The 21868-nt window shown below is 39.2% G+C and overlaps 1 protein-coding gene and 1 long non-coding RNA gene across 2 annotated transcripts in view; one reads left to right on the top strand and one right to left on the bottom strand.

The window, feature by feature from the left end:
- LOC148373803 (uncharacterized) overlaps positions 1-21868 on the bottom strand; it is a 248977-nt gene that overhangs the window by 150768 nt on the left and 76341 nt on the right. The window lies entirely within an intron of this gene.
- On the top strand, positions 2009-5388 carry uncx (UNC homeobox). The gene is made up of 3 exons (XM_088353799.1): positions 2009-2429; positions 2682-2857; positions 4171-5388. Exons 1-3 carry the CDS (start codon positions 2165-2167, stop codon positions 5026-5028), a joined length of 1299 nt encoding a protein of 432 aa, XP_088209925.1. The 5' UTR covers positions 2009-2164; the 3' UTR covers positions 5029-5388.

Raw genomic sequence — 21868 nt, 5'->3', positions numbered from 1 at the left:
ACTTCCTTTTATTTCATTTATTTATTTATTTACCCATTTATATTACGTTGCTTTGATTCGAAATCGAATCACAGGATTTGCGAGTTAAGAATTGCAATCAACATCTCTCTCGTTCGCTCTTTTTTATATGTTTAATTGGAACCGCATCGAGTTCATCCAAATCATTCCCAGAGAAAAAAAAACAATTAATTTAGATTTAATTCTATAATTATCACCAAATCAAATAACGTGCAACCTAATTTAGATGGTTAAAAATTAACGTGCGTGAAGTTAATTGAGTAATTAAACCCCCTAAACTGCCGTCTATTAATTTGCCTGCCTAATTAAAATGAATTTGTGGCCGTGCTGCTATAAGAAGGCAACATTGTTGGCAATTGGCAGTCGATGGACATTCTAGATAAGAACATGGATGTTTTTGTTTCGGATTATGTGGTTGCGTTCTCGGACCTGTGCATTATTGCAGTATAATAACACATTGCACTGAAAGGTGTGCACCAAATCCGAAGCTAGTCTTTTAAAGGACGTGCATAAAAGAAAATAGGGTAACCGGTGCCACGTGGGGTCTTCTAGGGTCACTGTAACGCTGTAAACCCAAAGCCTCGAATGACAAAATGCAGTATGGGAAACAGTCAAATATCCGACTTACTTTGCACACAACACTTCTGCACTGGACCATGTTCACTGACAAAGCGATGTATTACTGGAGTGGTTTCTCTATTCATCTTAAATTGAACTAGTAAAGTTAAGGGACATCATATATAATATGAGGTAGAAAATGCACTTAGAATTATTATATAAAATTCTGGCAGTCATTTTTAAATATATGTTATAAATATAAATACATTTTTTTCATTTTTTATTTGTTTGTGTGTTTATTTATTTGTTTATTTATTTGCACAAAAAGTAACAACAAGTTACAACAATTTACAACAAGTTTAATTAAACCACAGCAAATTAATGTTATGGAGAATTATGGAGACCCCCCCCAATAAATAAATAAATAAATAAATTAATAAATTAATTAATTAATATACAAAGCGGATTTAAATAATTTGAATAGAAAAAAAAAAATTAATCTTCAAGTCTTAATCTGGTACTTGAAAGTTACATTTCGAATGACATGCAAGAAGATCTCATCTCGATAAATTCATTGAAATGTATGTGCAGGTTTGTTTTTCTGTGCAGGAGAGGGTCAAGTGAGGAGCGGATTATAGCCTTCCCTCATAATAATATTAATTAAACAATTTGCATGCTAATAAGGTAGCAATTATTGTGTCTTCTGCTGAGAGATCCAGGTTATTACAATATGTCAATCCCGGTGTCAAGGGTCGCCGAATAAGAGTTGGTAGGGCATCTCAGGGTTTAAGAACCTGGGGGGTGGGTTATGTGGTTCTGGTGTATGATGCTAAATTTCAACTCGGATTAAACACTGTGACACGTCATCATAATTGTCAAGATGGTGGCATCTCTTAAGGGACCAAATCACGGTATTTGTAATTAGCTGGAAAAAACTGTCCTCATCTATTTGCATGCATTCAAATATGTCGTTTCCTTATAATGAATCAAACTTGTTGTTTGCCTCATGCTTTCATGTTGCATACAAAATCCATAAAGTTCGAATGTTGGAATCAAAGGGGTTTAATACGATGGATTTGCTTGTGGTCATCAAAACATGTAAAACCAAGTGTCTGGTAGTCATACAGGCTGCAGCTCAAAGCTTTCCCCACCTGCACGCTGCCTTTCCCGGTATCAGCGCAGGCCCTTCCTCCCGATGATTCCCCGGTGTGCGCTGCGATGTAGTTCTTATCAAAGCCCTCTTGTCTTGTTGTGACAGCTCTGATATTGTTTATTGAGGTGGATGTCAGCCTTGATTAGCAATCGATACGGGAGGGGGCAAGGATGTGGGAACGCTTATGATGTCACTGCCCACCGCAGCCTCTCATTGGGTCTTGGATTCCCCCACAAGTCCGGGCTAATTATCAGGGAGGTTCATGTGGATAAAGTGGAGCTCATCGCCTAGCACACATCATGCCCCCACCTCGTCTGCCACACTCGATTTTGCGTGTTTTTAAACTTTAGTAGACAAAAAAGAAAGCATAACCATCACACTCCTCATTAGCGGTCCACCAGTAGACGTCGTTTTCCCACCTCTCTCGCCCTCGGGATGATGGACAGTCGGATACTGGAGCCGTCTCACGCTCAATTCGGAGGCTCGCTTGGCGGCGGAGGCATGGTGGGCTTCCCGTATCATCTAAGCCACCATCACGTCTACGAGCTAGCAGCTGGCCACCAGCTCCAGTCTGCCGCCGCCGTGCCCTTCACCATAGACGGATTACTCAATGGGTCGTGTGGAGCATCCGTAGGCGGTTCCGGTGGACTCCTTTCGGCTGGATGCGGGATGAACGGAGATGCACCGTACAAACTGACAGGTGAGACTGCCTTGGTTCTGCCGCCTCCGAGGATGGGAAATGAGCAATCATCGCGCATGATGAGAACAATGAGTCATTTCCATTCTATCGCATGCCTTGGGCTGAATAAAATGACGTAAAACTAACACTGTCAATTGGTAACAAAAAACAATCGCTATTAAAAAGAGAGTTGTGGCTTCATGCACGTTTCAAAAACCCACAAAATCTGTCAGTAAAAAAATACAGAGTGCATGCTTGTTCTTCTGCCGGCAGACTCGGGGGATCTGGACAAGGAGAGTCCCGGCTGTAAGAGGCGGAGAACGCGCACTAATTTCACCGGTTGGCAGCTGGAGGAGCTGGAGAAGGCGTTTAACGAAAGCCATTATCCTGACGTGTTCATGAGGGAAGCTCTGGCCCTCAGATTGGACCTCATTGAGTCCAGGGTGCAGGTACGCATTTGTCTGATTAACTTTTCATTTACCTGTAATACGGACACCTTTGGAAATTTTGTGAAATTTGCCTGTTTCTGACGTTAGATGTCGTTATTGTTATTAGTAAGATTATTACTTGTATCATTAGTATTCCCCCGATTAAAAAAAGTTATTATCAAATTAAAACTATAACGACTGGAGTCGACAGTATACATTCATTGCATTGCTCTAAAATGATGACAATAGAAAATCTGATTAAACGAGAAAGCAACATTTGAAATTTGTTTTTTTCAAATAAAAATGCTAGTTCTAACCTCCTCAATTGTTCGACTCTTCTTTCTATTTATTTTGCAAATTATTTAATTTTTAAAAGTGTGACTTTTTATGTAAAACACAATATTTTAACCCCAAACTATATATATATATATATATATATATATATATATATATATATATATATATATATATATATATATATATATATATATATATATGTATATATATATATGTATATATATATATATATATATATATATATATATATATATGTATATATATATATATGTATATATATATATATATATATATATATATATATATATATATATATATATATATATATATATATATATATATATATATATATATATATATATATATATATATATATATATCTACCACCAGCACGAATAAGCGCACAAAACTCTGTGAAAATCTATAAATTACGACTTAAATGGGATTTTTTGTTGCTGCTAATGTTGTTGCACTACTTATCATTGCATATTTGTCATGTTGCACATTTTTTCTTCGTAGCATTATTATTATAACTAGGACCAGTCTATAACAACTGCCTTGTAATTATTTTGCCTATTCATTTTGACAGTGTTTTATCTTTTTTTTTCTTTAAAGTCTTTATTTTGTACATGTTTACTCTGGACTGCCATGTCTAATCTCGTTGCATACAATGCCATTAAAGACTAACAATTTTCCCTACAATGACATTAAAGACTATTCTATTCTATTCTATTCTATTCTATTCTATTCTATTCTATTCTATTCTATTCTATTCTATTCTATTCTATTCCATTCTGTATAGTTATCCTTACCAACTTGACATTTGTCGGCACCTTCGATTATTATTGTGTGTCTGTTTGCAAGTATAGGCCAATTAGAAGTAAACTAAGGCCCTACGCAAGTCACAAGACAACACCCAGCAGTTTGTTAATTAATCTTTGTCGTGTTTAATATTTTGTATTTTCAGACATATTTAATAAAAAATAAAGGAACCAATATATAAACACGTGCACCTGTTTCACTATCCGTGCACACAGGTCTGGTTTCAGAACCGCCGAGCCAAGTGGCGGAAGAAAGAGAACACCAAGAAAGGTCCTGGCCGACCTGCGCACAATGCACACCCGACCACCTGCAGCGGCGAGCCCATGGACCCGGAGGAGATCGCTCGGCGAGAACTGGACCGCTTGGAGAAAAAAAAACGGAAGCAGGAGCGCCGTCTCCTCAAGGCCCAGAACAAACATCTGCACGGGGATCTATTTCACACCCCGGGATCGGACAGCGACAGCGGTTTGTCTCACGTCACTGATAGTGATCACGGCACCGGCCCGCGTTTGGACCTCACCAAGCCAGTCTGTGATCCAGCGACTCACCCGCTGCACTCGCTGAGCCAGAACCAAAGACATTTGGACCAGGACGCCGGTGGTTCCGATCTGGACTTGAGCGACCGCTCGAGCTTGTGCCACGGCACCAACCGAACACCTGGCTTGCAAAAACTCAACCCGTTCAGCGTTGAGAGCCTCTTGTCGGACTCCAGACCCAGACGCATCTCTGCAGCCTTACCTGCATCTCGTCCCCTCATCGGGAAGGGGCATTTTTTGCTCTACCCTATCACGCAGCCGCTGGGATTCATCGTCCCCCAGACGGCCTTAAAAACCCATTCGAACCCTGACAGCGGTTCCGAGGACCCGTTAGGGAAGAACCAGGTGCCCGGACTTCATGAGTGCAGCGCCTCTTCAGGGTGCGGGAGCGTGTCCCCAGGAGCGATGGACAGGGACAGATCAGGGTCCTGTAGCCCTGGGACTTTGGGCCAAGAAAACGGCACACATTGCACAAAAGAAACTTTAGAGGAGAGTCGAGTAGAAACAACGCTGAACTGTGACGAAAAAACAGAGTAAAGCTAAAAAGCGTAACCTGAACGAACTCCTTCAAGTAAAGGCCAAAGCTCAACTTTGCCGAGTTCGATAACCCGAAAGTGAGCGTTTAGATTTCTGGGGGGCGCGTGTCATAAAAACAATACCCTTAAGAGCTGTTTTAAAAAAATGACAATACTATTTATTTACACATGTGGAGCGTTTTTCCTAAATAAATTTATTGTATACAATCATCCCAAAAGCGTGAATGACCTTATATGACGGGACTTTCGGGTAGCACCAGCCAATCACATGAAAGAACTCCTACCGAGTTCCGTGTGGAATGTATTCTGCGTCTTTTTCCTCGTTTCCTTTATCGTTTTTGGAGTTTTCTTTTTGGTTTTATTCCAATATACACATACATTGTAACAAGCCCCTTCGCCAGACATTAGTCTCTGGGTGGGGGTGGGGGCATATTAATAGCGGGGGAAGGGGGCACAATTATTCTTAAAAACAAAAGAAAAACCCCACTGAGAACAGGCATCCAGTTGGGGCAGAAGTCCTTAGTGGACGGCCTCCCATAGTGACATGACAAGTCTCACCTAAAGGGATCCAACATGATTATCTGCCATCTTAAGGGTACCCAAAAAACCTTATGGGAAACAAAAATCAAAAAAATTGTGCGGTTTGGTCACTTTGAGTCTCCGTAGTCTGTTATCTTTTTTGTGCTTTTTGGCACTTGCGTTAAGTTGTACTTCACAATATATATATACCTGTATATAGATACACACACACACACACACACACACACACACATATATATATATATATATATATATATATATATATATATATATATATATATATATATATATATATATATATATATATATATATATATATATATATATATATAATATGCCGAATTTTCAAAACATCAGTGAGTTACAAGTACTTAACGTATTCATATTTGGTGTATAAGATATACGTTTTTTTAATCTTATTGTTATTTAGTTTTCATATATATACTAAACCTTTATCAAACAGCAAGACCAAAGGGGAAGGACTTAGTAGAAATGATTAGTTTGTTGAAAAAAAAAAAGAAAGGTTAACTTCCATGCGGTTATAGCCGCCAACGTTTTTGGAGGGTGTGTAGGATTTCATGTTACTGTATATTTTATTAAAATTAAGCAACTATATTATTTCTTTTTATGGGCAATCGATGACCTAAGACTCTTTGAGAAAAAAAATGTTGCACTTCTATTTTGGTGCATATTCATCCATAACACACTTATAATGTACACGCAATACGTGCGCGTGCGCACATTCACATACTCCAAAAGATGAAATGAGGTTAGGAGCCCGAGGCAAAGGGAACTGCTGCACTCCTGCGTGTTTTGATATGAAAGTAATTATTTTCCCGGTGGCTACTTTGCGGGGGGAATACAGTTTATTTTAGCTCTAAAAAGGTGGAGGAGTAGATGAGTTGGGGGTGGTGGGGGAAATTTGGTAATACATTACCGATTTGTGGCGATATGAAATCACATAAACTTCCAGGAATAATAGAATTAGCATGAAAAGGCCTGGGTGTCAAATTGAAATAAGAAAATAATAGCCTCGGCAGCTGCGTGCATGTGGGCTTTATTGGATCGTGGGGAGGCATTTTCATGAGCTCACATTTTGTGTGCAATTGTGTATGTGCGCGGGGCCCTTGTGGAGCAGAAGGAGGAGAGGGGGTTGCACATGAAGATAGATGTTCGATGATATCCGCTCATTGTTGTGTCGCCTTCACGTCCATGTCGGGCTCTTATCATCCTATTGATCACGACCGGGCTGTAATGGGCCGGGCCAGGCCAAACGTGCCTATTTACAATAGCACAACACATTTGTTTTAATAGGGAAGGCGCTCCCCGGGGAGGCCGAGCGGGATCTGGGACATCTGCTACCTCGACCCGCCTATCCGCCCACCCCATCGCTTCCTTCTATGCCAATATTGGACCACAATATTATGCCTGTGACACGTGAAAGCCATGTTTCTAGTTCTAGTGGTAAAAAAAAAATAATACACGACAATATAGATAGTAAAGATGCTTGAACTTCATTTGTAAATTACATGGAATGATCCAAAATTGCTTTCAACGGCAGAATGAAATATTTTTAAATTCATTGACACTCTTGCAGCTGTTTACATAGGAAGCAATGGTGTATTAGGAGAATACATAGTTTAAATGATATTCTTAGATGCATTTGTTGCTTTTCATTTTATTACCGTTAATGCAGTTTACTGAGGTTGGCCCAGGGAAATTTCTGAGGTTATAGAAGATTTGGCATTTTTGCCTGGGACTTTAGAGAGCTCTTATATTATTATTGTTTTTCAAAAATGGTGACATCTCAATGGCATGGCAACATGCAGAAAATGTTTCTACGTTTCCAAAACCCCAATTAACTAAAATAGCCATGCCTGGAAAATGGACATGGTGATATATCAAGTGTAGTTTTCAATGTTTATTTCTACTTGTATTATATATATATATATATATATATATATATATATATATATATATATATATATATATATATATATATATATATATATATATATATATATATATATATATATATATATATATATATATATATATATATATATATATATATATATATATATATATATATATGCCAACATTTCAAAACATCAGTGAGTTACAAGTACTTAATGTATTCATATTTGTATATAAGATATACGTTGTTTTAATCTTAGTGTTATTTAGTTTTCATATATACAATAAACCATTCATTTAAATACAATTAAAAATCAATTATCCTTTTTTTTTAAACAACCTCGGTAAAATAATACATTTATTTTTAATTATCATTTTTTTTTCCATGTGAAATATTTTTTTGCTTCCCTTTCAAAAAATGTGTTATCCTTTGCCCAAAAAAGCCCATGTTTTTTTAACGCATTGAGCAGGTGTTAAATCACTTCTGTTGTCATCGGGTCAAAATGACCCACCACTTTTTATTAAAACCCAGGAAAATCCAACTAATTCTATTTATAGCGCAGGTTGTTAACGGAATCTCAAAGATTGGTCCCAAAAGCGGAAAAAATAAATAAATCGAAATTTTGTTTTTATTCCCCATCTATGTAAGCTGTACAAAGAGTACCATGATGTCCTTTAAATTGTACTACCGTTCAAAAGTTTGGGGTTGCTTAAACATTGTTATTCTTTGACAAAAGCTAAATCTAAATGGCAAAACAAATCAAATACGAATTACTTTTCTAACCTTTTCAATGTCTCGACTATTTGTTTTTATTTTATATTATTTTATATTATTTTTCCATTTTCTAACGTATTTGATTAATTACAAACGACACTATTGTCTTGGTGACGTTTGAACGGTAGTATATAGTTTCAATTTCGTGAGCTCACAAGCATTTCTATTTGTTTTTTTCAATACACACTGCTCTCCGAGGCTATGTGGGACGTGTGCCCAGTTCATCTATAATTCATTAGCAGGCTGAATAAGAGTATCGCTGGCTGCACATTGGTGGCCTTAAGGTAAAATTAGCGATTTGCTTAAGTAGTTAAGCTTTTTCTTGCCTGAGAGCTGCACGCCTGCATTGCTTGAGGAGAACCATCAATCGATGTGACTGTGTGTATTACGAAAAGAGAGGTAAAAAATTATAGACGAAGTAGTGGCGTGCTGCCCATGAATCACACTATATGAATTCAATTTGGGCCCGCATACCCGCAAATTTTCAATTTGAACGGGATCATTATGTGGGGGGAAGAGAGTAAATTGTTTTTGCTCTGTTATGCTTCCCGGACGAATGTCGTTTTTCTTTCTAATTACGAGTTGTCAGGTCGACCTGTCATACAAGCGCTGATTTTCAATTGAACAGATCATTGTGCGTCTATACGTGCGCTTGATAAATATGCAATGTCTCCAAACAAGCCTGGATATCAAGGGGGCAGGTGTAGAATAGGGATGGGGGAGACACCGGCTAAGTAATATTGGGGGATGTGTGCAGCAATAAGTGCAGATCAGGCAGCTAATTTAGAACCCCCCTGTTTTTTGGTGCCATTTCCATTTCCCATTTCGAACTCTCAAAGGAAAAGGAGAGGTAGCCCAGGGGCAGCAAGCAAGGCCTTGTATTATCATGTACAGACGGGGTGTGAGGTGGCGGGGATGGTGGTATGTGCACACAGCAAAATCCCCTTCTTGTCTGCCTCAGCCCCCTCACGTTCCTTGCATATCGGATATCAGGCCTAATTAAGGCTAATATACTTTTCTCTGTATGCGTTAGTTTTGTTTAACAGGGACAAATTAATTAAGACTATTAGGATGTGTCATTTGCAGCATCCCTGTCAAAGATATTGGCAAAAAATGGCTTCATTTGACACGAGGGCACATCATATAGAATCGTATGAAGGCTCATTTACCTCCCTAAGCAAAAAAAAAAAAAAATCCTCCATAAAAATAAAACGGTACTTGACATTTGGCTTCCTCTGCTGCAGCAACTTGAGTCATAACCCCCTCTTTTTCTTTCTTTTTAGGATTATTTCACACTCTTCCTTCTCATTAAAGCGACGCTGGATTTAATCATGCTTATCTTTCACAGTCACACCTTGGATAAGCCTCAAATTAACCAGCTGCACTGATGATTTTTAAACGGTGTCTTAGTGGCAAAATGCACATTTTATGAGCAGAACCTGCAAAGCAAGCGTATCCATAGATTAAAAATAGTGCACCTACACAATTGGTCTTCCAAAGAAATTCCTTATTTTAACTAATCAAGATGAGGATCAGGTTTGTGTATTGTGAAATCAGGTGCGGGCCTCATTTAAAGAAATATTCTTGATTCTGTTGTTTAATGTAATAAGTCACAAAAACACGTGATAGTATTTGAATACCGTAGGATTATACAGGGAAATCATTACTTAGATGTATTTAATTGTTTGGATGATTAAGAAAGATCCAAATCGGCAAAGTATTGAGGTCAATTTTATTTTTCTCCTTGCATTTGTAGAATGCATTACTAAATTATATATTCTGATGAAAGACAAACCACCAACATGCAAGAGCTGTTCTTCATAATGATAGGGTGAAGGGTGGATAGCTGTAGGTATACACACAAACTTTATAAAACTCTGAATCTGTATTTAAAAGCATGCATTAATTCGGGATAACCCACCTACTAAGGTGTCTGAATATTTTAAAAAAGTACTGTTGGGCTAACACATAACCTCATAGTCCATAGAGTAAAAAAAAGAAAAAGTGAGTGGCAACAACAGTGTGAGGGCGTCAAGAGTTGCAACATTTGCACACAAAACGGTGAATTCCATACAATTTTTTTGCGATTGCTCTGCATGTTATCCACTTGCTCTTCCAGCTGATGGCCCGACAGAGATTGAGACGCGAGGAGACAACAACACAAAACACTAACAAAAAGTGGCTTTCACAAGCTGAGCATGGACATGCACGTGTAGGAACATTATGCACGCTGCATGCTTGAATTTGGATTTTTTTAATATAAGAACCTCAGCAAAAAAGTTCTTATTTGAAGCACAACACAGTTTAATTGGTGGAAGATGAAAACTTTGTAAGCATGGGACCAAAGAAAAAGACAGAAGAGTCCATGAATAAAAGTATTATAATACATTTATGAAATGAACACCTCATTATTTATCTTTTGAAAGTTATATTGTGTCTATTGCGATCCAGTGGGCATAAACAGATCAGTATTACAAATATGAGCACATTTTACATATATTCACAAACTCACACTAAATGTAGAGGCGGTTTTTAGGATTCAAAAAGCCTTTCTATGAAAATTTGGTGAGAGTATAACGTAAACTCTATTGTGGCTATTTAGTTGCATCAAACTATAATGATGCTTTTTTATAGCAGGGAGAAATAGCCGATAGTTAAGCATCATTTTTGGTTCAATCACTCAAACAAGGAGATATACTTTCTCAAAATGAGGTTGAGCTTTTTCATAGAAAAACCTCTGTGGCATCTATGAGCCTTACCCTCGAGCTTCCCCTTTGAGCTTGATGAGTATTTTGTAAAAAACGCCAATGTATCAGAAGCAATTCATCCATTATGTTTGGAAAATCAACTTTAAACAAAGCAATGACAGAACCCTTCTAAACATGTTCAAAAATACACAATACATTTGGGAAAAATGGAAAAGATCAATACACTTAGACCAGAAATTATTAAAAAATGTAAAAGTTGATTGTGAAATAAATATTCCCACTTTGTAAAGTGTTTTTCCCCCCTCATAAGTAGCAATATACAAATTTAAGGAAACAGACAAGCCTCTCAAGGGTAGTTAATATAACTCTGTTTTTCTGCATGGAGAAAAAGTAGAAAACATTATCACTCTTTCAATGACTAAAAAACGAGTACAAATTAGAGCAACAAACCCCCATTTCCCAGTTGGGTCACTCCTTTGATCCAAGCGATTTGTTTCCCTTATGTCGGATCGATATGAATCGCCAGATTCGCCAGAGTCAGGCACAAAAGAACCCCGGAGAACATCCCGACCTAGAGCTTGAAAGCTGTGTGAAAATCAAACTGTCATTTGGTCAATAGCTAAAAAGCAGCAAGAGTAGAAAAAAGGGGAAGCGGCAACCGAGGCGAGTCTCTGGCTTGTGATCCGGGGGATCAGCCTTGTGGGCTCCAGGCTGGTTGTCTCAAATATCAATAGGACACAACAGCTATGACACACAGACAGGTTAAATTAGGGCCTGAACAACGATCCAAGTTGGAGATGTTGATTTAAAACTTGGAAAAGAAAGAAATCCCCCTGCACCGATGCATAACGATCTTCAATGCGACTTGGCTAAAAACTTTCTCCACCAAAATTGGATAAGAACTTGAAAAATACAGTAGCACAAATGCACCCAAATACACCAGTTGGCAAATCAGTCAGTTAGTTCATGAGTCAAATTCACCACTACAGATTGACGATCGGAACTGATCATTTTATTTAGGAAAATAAAAATAAGAGGAACGAAGGTTATTAAAGATGAGTCTCTGAATGCCTATTAATTTAAATAATTACATTTAATCTTATAGGGACACTGTGTAATATTTGCCACTACATGTTGTATTGTGTCAAGCAACTGAAAGTAAGCGCTACGAAGCACAAGGAAAATTTTAAACCGTGGATTCTCAAAGCGACCAAACCAAACCAAACCAAACAATTTTTGTTTTCTTTTTTTCTTGAACTACATGTATTCAAAAAAGCACATATTCATATGGTAGTTCATATTTTTTTGCTTATCATTCAAATAAATATTGCTTTTTCTTTTAAATGAATAAAGTTTTTTTTACCACTATGCTCTATAAAGATAAATAAAGTTGATTTTGGGCGCGTTCTAAGGGATGGGTAGGGCACCTCTATGATGCGGCAGGGGTAAACCAGTGAAAGCTGTCGGGCCCTGCAGTTGAACAGAAGAGTGTGTTGTGTCACCCTGACCCGAGTGACATAGCCGCTTTCTTGTGTCCCGTTTCATCTGGAGGGACGAAAGCATGACCAACTTAGGTGCCGAGGTGCCTAACTTGTTTGGGTGTTTGGGCATTTGGGTTGGCCATGGTCCAAACATTTTAGTGTGTGTTTTTTGCAATTTTTTCACTTTTATTTTCTTTGTTATTGTATGTTTGTCTTGCTGTCGGTCAGATCTCTTGAGGGATATGACCAAGGTAGATGTATTGATTGATAGAGTTTAACTTACTGTTGGAAGATGTGCTTCAAGATTTAGGCTACTTCCTCCTCCGTGGTAAAAAGTGGCAGAAAAAAAGCGTTCTGACCATTTTCTCAACCGCCTCAAGCTTTCTTATTCCACTTTCATTTCAGAAGAAATGGCTCACACTTACACTTTACACCAACCATTTTGAACAGATGCACAAGATATCAAACAATAAAAATGTCAAAGTTCTTTGCGCTGGCGATAGTATAGACATATACAATATAGAATGTTAACACTCGAACTAGGAAGAGGAAGCGGATTTCTTCTTCGGGGAGGGGGGGATCCTGGGCGAGCTCTCAAAGCGCCACATGCCGGTAGCAACGGAAAGACTACAGTAGTGTCCTGTACTCGGAAAAAGTTGCACACAATACAAAATCGAATTCACAGCAATGTCCGGATGTTTTTCGACATCCCGAAAGAAATTTTTGTATCTACCGTTTTACGTAAGTTGAATGGTCATAAGTAGGGGAGCATCTGTATTCAGAAACATCCATCTATCTTCTGCACCACTTAAACTAACCAAGATGGACGGGAGTGTTGGAGCCCATCCCAGCTACCTTCGGGCAGTGGGCAGTGGACACCCTGAACCGGTTGCCAAACATGATTCAAGAAATAAATTATTTTTATTTATTTTATGTTATTTTTGTCTCATCTCATTATCTGCACCGCTTATCCTCAATAGGGTCGCGGGGGTGCTGGAGCCCATCCCAGCAATCATCGGGCAGTGGGCAGGGGACACCCTTAACTGGTTGTCAGCCAATCACAGGGCACATAGGGACAGACAACTCACTCGCTCATTCGCACCTAGGGACAATTTGGACCGGCCAATTCACCTGAAATGCATGTTTTTGGAATGTGGGAGGAAACCGGAGTGCCCGGAAGAAACCCACGCAAGCACGGGGAGAACATACGAACTCCGCACAGGAAGTCTGGAGCTGGATTTGAACCCACGCAGGAGGTTCCCATGACTTGAACTGTGCCGCACATGCGCTAACCACTGCGCCGCCGTGCTGCCCCTTGTTATTTTTGTATTATTTATTTTTCAACATATCAAAATACACAAAAAAAGGAATGTCAAAATCTACTTTGAGAATAACCACCTTCACTAAAAGTGTCATGATTACCGATTGGAATCACCTGAGCCTGCTCATTTGGCGCCAGCCGCTGCGGGCTATCTGATTGGCTCTCTGTCCTTATTTAAACCCTGTCCTGTCACTCTCCTGTAGTCAGTCCGTCCGTGAACCTCTGTTGATACAAGGCAAGCCTTTTTGACCCTGACTCCCGCCTGTCCCGTCTTTGCACCCGTTTTTCCACCTGCCAGTTCCTGATCTCCCCCTTCGTCTCCGGCTATGACCTGTTTTGATCCCGACCACGTCTGCTCTCCCGTCCCCGGTTACGACCCGTTTTTGAACCCGACAAAGTTTGCTCTCCCGTCCTGGCTTACGACCCGTTTCTGACCCCAACCACGTTTTTGCTCTCCTGTTCCGGCAATTGACCTGTTTTTCCATCCCTGACACCGCCATCGCCCGCTACGGAAGATCCACTTCCGAATTCGGATCACAATCCGATTGCGAGAGCGACTTGCTTCCCGCGTACAGCAAGCACCGGATCGTGGGCGCAGTCCTTCCTCTTTCTTTCAATAAAACTTGTGGTAAACGGTACGCCATTGGGTCCTGATTCCGTTCTGGTCGTGACAATAAACGTACATCTCTTTATTTCTTCATTCTTTTTCAATGATGTAAAAAACTGAGAACACAATTTAAACATAATTTTATAATAAATAAGTGTAAACAATTAATTATGGGTTTTAAAAATGAATTCATTCTGAATTATTATTGAATCTGCCTCCCATGCAACACATTAAAAGGCAAAGGAATTAGAAAACAAAACAAATATTAATAGTTTTATATTCACACGATCGACTGAAGTCCTCATTAATGGACAACAGATATGCGATTTGGTTCATTAGATATTTTGACAAAATATTGGCGTCAAACTGTTTGATAGTTTGACCTGGGATGAGGATGAGTTAATTGGCCAATCAATCAGCTATGGGAAATGTATCCAACCGAATGTCAGAGTGATAGTCAGGCTAAAAAATGACATCAGTTGGGCCCTTTTGAAGATTTAAAGTTGAATATGCAACTTAGCTTTGCCTGCCATCAAGCATCCGTGAGCATATAAACCATTTACCGAAACACACCCTTACGCTCAAATCCTGGCAGCGTGCAAATGTTGTCATTGGGGGCTTAGCGCTTGCTGCTGATTTGTATGAAAGAGACAAGTCTTTTCCTTTGGCCGACTTCCCGGGAAATCTTTGCCCCGGGGGTTAATAAAGCGTGAAGTGTGAAAAACTGGCCAAGATGAGACGATTTAAACACTGTTTTCAGTCCTTCTTGCGCTTTTGTCTACATTTATTTAGAGAGCGATGGCGTGTTGCTCTTATGAAGACTTAAATCCGCGCGTGATCTTGTGTGACCAACTGTAGGGAAAGTGTACGACGACTGCAAGCGACCACCTTCACATTTTCAGACACCTTTTAAGTTTCAATACAGTACTTGTAAGCATGTGTGTCGGGATCTGGTACGTCACCTTTCCCCAGAGAGCACTATTCGATTTAGGAACTGGACACCACACCCCTGAGTACAATCTCCAGTTCTCCACACACCTGTCCCCAATTATACCAAGACTTTATATTTTATATTTTATGTTTTAGGTTTGCTTTTTGTTTCTAGTTGGACACTTGTCAGTTATCTGGTTCTCTGGTATGTTCTTGTTTGTTGTTGCTGATTTTTGTTTATACCGTATTTTTAAGCCCACAAATCACACATAAAAGTGTCGGATTTTATTCAAAATGTAGGGCGCGTCCAATTGGGCATTGTACCCTGTCTTTCATGCAGAGCGGCTGATGGAGAACAGTTCGGTGGCCTAAGGATTAGGTGCTTGCCCCTGAGAATGAGTAGTCACAGGTTTGCGCCTTTGCCAAATCAACACTTCCAACTTTTTTGGGTGAAATCCCGTGCTTTTGTCAGATCATTTACATTTCCAATGAAATGGGACTTCTGTGCGTCTCCCCTGACTTTTAGTCGTCTCTTGCGCACACAATGCAGTGTTAGTGGAAGTGCTCACGGATGCTAACGCCATAGTTTATCTAGCAATTTGAAATTTATTGTGCTGCTGGAGGCTGAAGAGAGTTGTCCCCCGAAATATGAATTAAACCTAAAACCTCCCTTTCCTCCCGTTAAATGCCCTCTGTGTTTTTGTCCACCATGGTGTGTTTAGTTCTACGCTACGCGGAAGAACATGGAAACCGAGCAGCCATGAGACAAATGAAGATCAATGAATCGAAGGTTCACAAGTTGGGGGAAGCTACAGAAAACAAACTCCGACAAGTTTTTAACCGTGTTGTTTTACCATCAGCTGTCCCCTGTTCTGGTCAAATACTGTCTTCTGCATCATCTCTTTTTGTATTTGGTTCTTTTTGGTCTGTCTGGCATCTGGCCCTTATGGGGAGGTAATGTCAGGATCTGGTACGCATCTTTCCCCAAAGGGTTCCAACCAGGTTTGGAACTGAACAACCCTGATCCCAATCTCCACACATCTTTCCCTGCTTATCCCAAGACTTGAACAGCACATGGTGTCGGTTCATTACCATTTCCATGCCATTTCCATCCTTTTTTCTGTCACTGTGTCAGGTTTGGTTTATGTTTCTGGTTTAGAGACTTGTCTTGTTCTTTTAACAATTGGTTTGTTTTTGTTTGTTGTTCATGGTTTTTGTAAATAAATGACAGCCTCTGTTATGGCTTCCTTGTACTTGAGCCCACCCCCGCAAAAGTGACAACATGGTCAGATAAATAAAGCAATATTTTCTAAGCTTCCCATGATATGAAGATTAATTGAAAGGAACTGTTATCATTCAAGAAGTCTGTTGTTTCTATTTTAGAAAAACAGAGTACACTTACCCCCAAAAAGGAGCATTTTTTTCACCATTCAGTCAACTGAAAAAATTATGTTAAAATATAATTGGATTGTAATACCTCTTGCTTTTTAAGGACTAAATTTCTTCTTATGCATTTGAAAACGGGATTCTTTTGAAAGACATTTGATAAATATTTTGATAAATATATTTTAATGCACAAGAAACAAAATGATATTGAAAATTACATGTACTTATTGTTCTACGTTTTTTATGAATGATGGGCCAAAAAGAGACATTAGGGACACAAGTGGCACAAAAACCACAGCATCTTTCTATTTGTTGTACTTAAAAAGGTTTTTCTTTTGCTTACCTTTTGTTCTGCGGGCTGGATTTAAAAGTCTGACAGGCCATGTGTGACACTCGGACCATAGTATCCCCAACTCTGGTTTGGACATTGTATAGTTTTTCTCTCAGGTTTGAGAGAAAACTATTTGTTAGCAAATCATTTTAAATTAAATAATATATTTTTAAATGTATTCATTTGATTAAATTCAAGTCCAATATTTCCGTGGCCCTCGCGACTTTATAGTTTTCAGTATTCGGCTCTAGATTTCTCAAACAAAAAAAAGCTTTTTAAGAAAGAAAAAAAAGATTTCAATATTTATGATTTTCATGGAATTCTTTAACAGTGCAGCTCACGCTTTGACCTCCATAATGGATACAGCACACGTTGAAGGGGGACTCCACCAAAAGACAGTTTTGGTTGCAATTAAAGAACCCTGTCAAGAGCTGCAAGGCGAGAGGGAGTCTGAGACGTTCACAATTAAAGAGCAATTGCGAACCTTCTGAACAGCATCAAGGCCAAGACCTCACATCTCGCCATTACATGCACATTATTTCATCCCCGAGCGCTCCCTGCTAACTACTGACATGTACACTTGCCGTCATGAAGCTCAGGGACAGAAACAGTCTATAGTAGTCCCCAGTTTCATTTTAGTGCCCAAAGGGAGTGAGTGTTTAACTGGGCCTATATTATTGTCAATAAATAAAAGAAAAAGTGCTTTGTAGAGAAAGCCTTGTGACATAAAGAGTATCAATCACTTAAGCCTGTGAGATTTGACAACATTTTACTGTAGTTATCCAAAGTTCTACTAGCCACAATGAAGTTAAAGTGGCTGAAACACAACTAGTGACGTGTATTGTTAAGTTCGTACCTAAAGTAAATTTGGACTATAAGCCGCGACTTTTTTCCCAAGCTTTCAACCCTGCGGCTTATGCAATGATTGGGCTAATTTATGGATTTTCTTCTAAGGGCCGCCAGTGGCGCCAGACAATATAAGTGAGAGTGAGACACGGGGAATACATGTGTCGAAGAAGACGCAAGTTTAATGTAACTTTGAACTTTGTGCATGACTAGCATTAACAGACCCTCAACATGGAGAATGAGTCATTCAAAAGGGGAGCTAACTACAATATTTGGAATAATTTTACAAGTCTCTTTGTTGGTCAACAGAAATAATGTAGTAAAACAAAGGGGTTACAAAAAGTAACGTCCAACAATCAGAAATGTTTAAGGCGGATTTTATATATCTGTTCACGTTATCGTGTGAGTAAATATTTTACAAGGTTGAATTCGATGGATTGTCTTTTGTGACGAAGCCATTTTTGCTGACATTCAAAGAAGTTGAAGAGGGCCAGGGAACATAACGGGGAGTTACCTCGGCTTAATAGTTTTCGGGTATCTTGTTTCAGACTGATCGTGATTTTTATCTGATGAGTACATTTTAAAATGGTTATCATATCTTGAATCACAAGAGTTTAGGCTTTCCAATGATATGTAGCATGCTATATTTCAGTGACTGGTGAAATCATACACACATTTTTTATCAAAAGTCCGGTGGCCTACCGGCGAGCCATCTGAACGATAAGTGATGAAGGTATCGTGTACAATTAGAACTCTGTGTACCATCTTTCTTTGTAAATAACTCATGTTTCAATGAGGGCAAATGCGGCTTATAGTCAAATGTGGCTTATCTATGTACAAAATGTTTTTCCCTTTAAAAATGTACTGGGTGTGGCTTATAATCAGGTCCCCTTGTAGTCCGAATTTTACAGCAATTAGTTACAGTTATTAATTACTTCGTTCAAAATGTAATTTTGTTGCCCCTCGGATTACTGAGACCCAAAAGTTACTCTGAAAGTAACTATCTAGTTTCAAATTACCTAATATACTAGCATTGAACGTGGCCACCTGTACAAGAAATAAAGGAAAACGTGTACACTATCTTTTGGAGGGCGTGATGCCTTCCAATTTCTTGGTTTGTGCGATCTTGAAGGCTTGGAAACTTACAATGGAGACACTACATATCCATTTTGTCTATGGACTTCAAACCACTCAAAGATCTCATTTGTTGCAGAATACTGTCCAAGACATTTTATTTTTTTTCCAGGGCATAGTGTATTGTAAAATTCAGCACACTTTTACCCTCAATTCTGTGCTCAGATTCGCCTTGTTGGTTTGTTTTCCCTGTATAAGCCACGCCTTCTCTCCAAGTGCTCGTGAATTTAAGATAACCCCCTGATTTGCTCCTGATCAGCCCTTGTTAACAACACACAGTGCTGTTTGGTCAGCTAGCCGGCTAATCTGCAGCATCTGCAGCCCCCCATCCACCCTTGTCACATTATGAAGGGGCACAGGCACAGAGGCACCATAGAGAGCATCCTGACCAGCTGTATCTCTGTGTGGTGTGGAGGCTGCAGTGCCTCCAACTGGGGTAGTGTGAGGAGGGTGATGAGGACAGCAGAGAAAATCATCGGGACTTCTTCCCCCTCCATTCAGGACATTGCCAAGCCAAGAACATCATTAGGGACCCCTCTCACCCCCATCATGGACTGTTCACTCTGCTAGCCTCTGGGAAGAGGTACTGCAGTGTGCGGTGCAGGACCACCAGGTTCTGCAACAGCTTTGTCCCCCTGGCCATTAGACTGTTAAATGGTCAATCACACACACAGTAAGCCTACACAGCTGCTAATCTGTACATCTGTTTGTTTTGTTTTTCTGCATTACTGGCAGTTCTCTTATACCTAGCCACTCCTTTGCACATCTGTTCTCCTCTGCACTATCGTACTCCAGTGTTATTGTTATTGTATAATGACTTGTTTACCTGACTGCCCATTTTGCACATCTGGTTAGCTGCTCCTCTTGCACTCTTTGCTCTACTGTATAATACTATACATAGCTATAAATTATTTAGCATATTATCAGTACTTCAATACTCTAACTCAGTAAAACATTTATTTATATGTGTACATTCAAGAAAACTGTGCGGGTCAGATGTATCGACATTTTGTGTACAAGAATGACAATAAAGTATATCTGAATCTGAATCTGATTTCAGTATTTTATTATATAGTTGTAAATACAGCTTAGATGCAAGTATAAGTGCTGGCGAGAAAGTAGCGAGACATTTTTGTACTCTGTTCTCAAAACAGTGCCCCCATAACTGTATTAAGTCATACTTTGTAGAGCAGTATAAACATGCCAACTCCACTTTGACGACAAGATTGGCGGTGTGACGCTGACGTGTTAGGGCTCGTTAATACGTCCTGATCGACCGGGGAACATAACCAAATTCGAATGCAGTAAAAATTGTGAACTGTTAAATAGGTAGTGGAGTAACGCTCCATGTTGTAACAATAGTTGAGTTACACATTTTCCACAGTAATATTGCGTAACAGTACTCGTCACTGGGAAAAGTAATTTTGTTACTTAGTAACGTGTTTCTCTAATCACTGGTGATGTGTCATTCATGAACATAATGGCTATTTGAAGTGAATAAGGTTTGATGTCTAATTTGAGTTTTAAGTAATGAACGCTAATTGTATCCCCAACACGATCAGGGCTGAGAAAACAAATTTACAATCAAAGATTGTAGTCTTTTCCACAAGATGGAGGGAATATTGGATTGAGTGTAAAAATACACAGTGATTCTCACAGATGGGCGATTGGAAAACGTTGACTGCGATTTTTATTGAGTCTTTGGCATTTTAGAACCTCAACTCCTCCAAATAGTTGATTCAGCTTATTGTTTCACCTTTAGGCATGTTTATATATTTATTCCTACTCCATAAAAAAAGATTTCCAAATGTTTTTTTTTCCTGGTAAAAGAAAACATGTGTTAAAAAAAGCACTAAAGGGCTACATTTTGTTGTTATTCCCTGTATTCTAAAACATGCAAAATGTGATGACATATTGCATGGTTTTAAAATCTGTTTATATTTCAATGGTGAAGGTACAACAAAAGGCGAGAAGCCAAAAAGGAGCTAAATGGCAAAAATAATACACAGAGAGCTAACGTTGGCTAACCGGGAATGACCAACAAAAGGCTGCCACACCCTCGGCAGAAAAACGTAAGGCTGACCAATCAAAAAACTAACTGGGAACCAACAATGAGTAGCGGCTACAGCGACAAAAGCGAACCCGGCTAGGGATAAACCAATGATGCTACAGATTAGCCGGCTAGCCGACCAAACAGCACTGGGTGTTATTAACAAGGGCTGATCAGGAGCAAACAAAACAGGAAACCTTCGGCAGCAAGGACGCTGACGGGGAGATGGCCGGACAAAATTATACACGCAGCGAAAAACACAAATGAAAAGCCACAATCGCCTACCCAAAATAAGGTGAAGGCAAACAAGGAATGCAGGCAGGTATGGCGGTAGTTAAACTTTCCCAACGCACTTTTGGAGTTTGTAGCAAGCAACTCCAACAAACAGTCACAAGTTTCCCTGCAAAAGGGTAAGGAAAATTCAAATTTTCCAAGCAGAAATCCGTTGTATACAACTGCCATCAGTTTCAGAGCTGTCTTATATGTTGTGTTAATGTGATACTCCATTGTGAAACAAAAGTATCACCACTATGACGTGACTGCTCTAGAGGAAATGAGCTAGATGCGTCAACTTTAAGACTAAATTTCTCGAATTTTGCAACATACAGTTTCAGCCTAATTGTGGTAAAGAATACTACACTTTTTTGCCAAATTAAAAAAAAAAAGGTCTTTGTTAATGCCTTTAAATATTTGCAATGGAGAGGCATACACTGTAGATGCAAACCAAAGCCCCTCAAACCTTGCGTCAGTTTGGAGCCAATTGTGCAGAGGCTGAGAGCAAATAAAAGGTGATAACGTCACATAATCAATGGCAC

Source organism: Urocampus carinirostris, chromosome 1 (genome assembly GCF_059441175.1).
Source record: "Urocampus carinirostris isolate Australia breed hairy pipefish chromosome 1, RoL_Ucar_1.0, whole genome shotgun sequence".
NCBI lineage: Eukaryota > Metazoa > Chordata > Actinopteri > Syngnathiformes > Syngnathidae > Urocampus > Urocampus carinirostris.
This window is presented reverse-complemented; position numbering and strand designations above follow the sequence as displayed.

Bases quoted from the DNA above. Each gene is read 5' to 3' on its own strand.
- uncx (XM_088353799.1), top strand. From the start codon at position 2,165: ATGATGGACAGTCGGATACTGGAGCCGTCTCACGCTCAATTCGGAGGC. The intron at 2,430-2,681 runs GTGAGACTGCCT...TTCTGCCGGCAG, and splicing joins TGCACCGTACAAACTGACAG to ACTCGGGGGATCTGGACAAG. The intron at 2,858-4,170 runs GTACGCATTTGT...CCGTGCACACAG, and splicing joins TCATTGAGTCCAGGGTGCAG to GTCTGGTTTCAGAACCGCCG.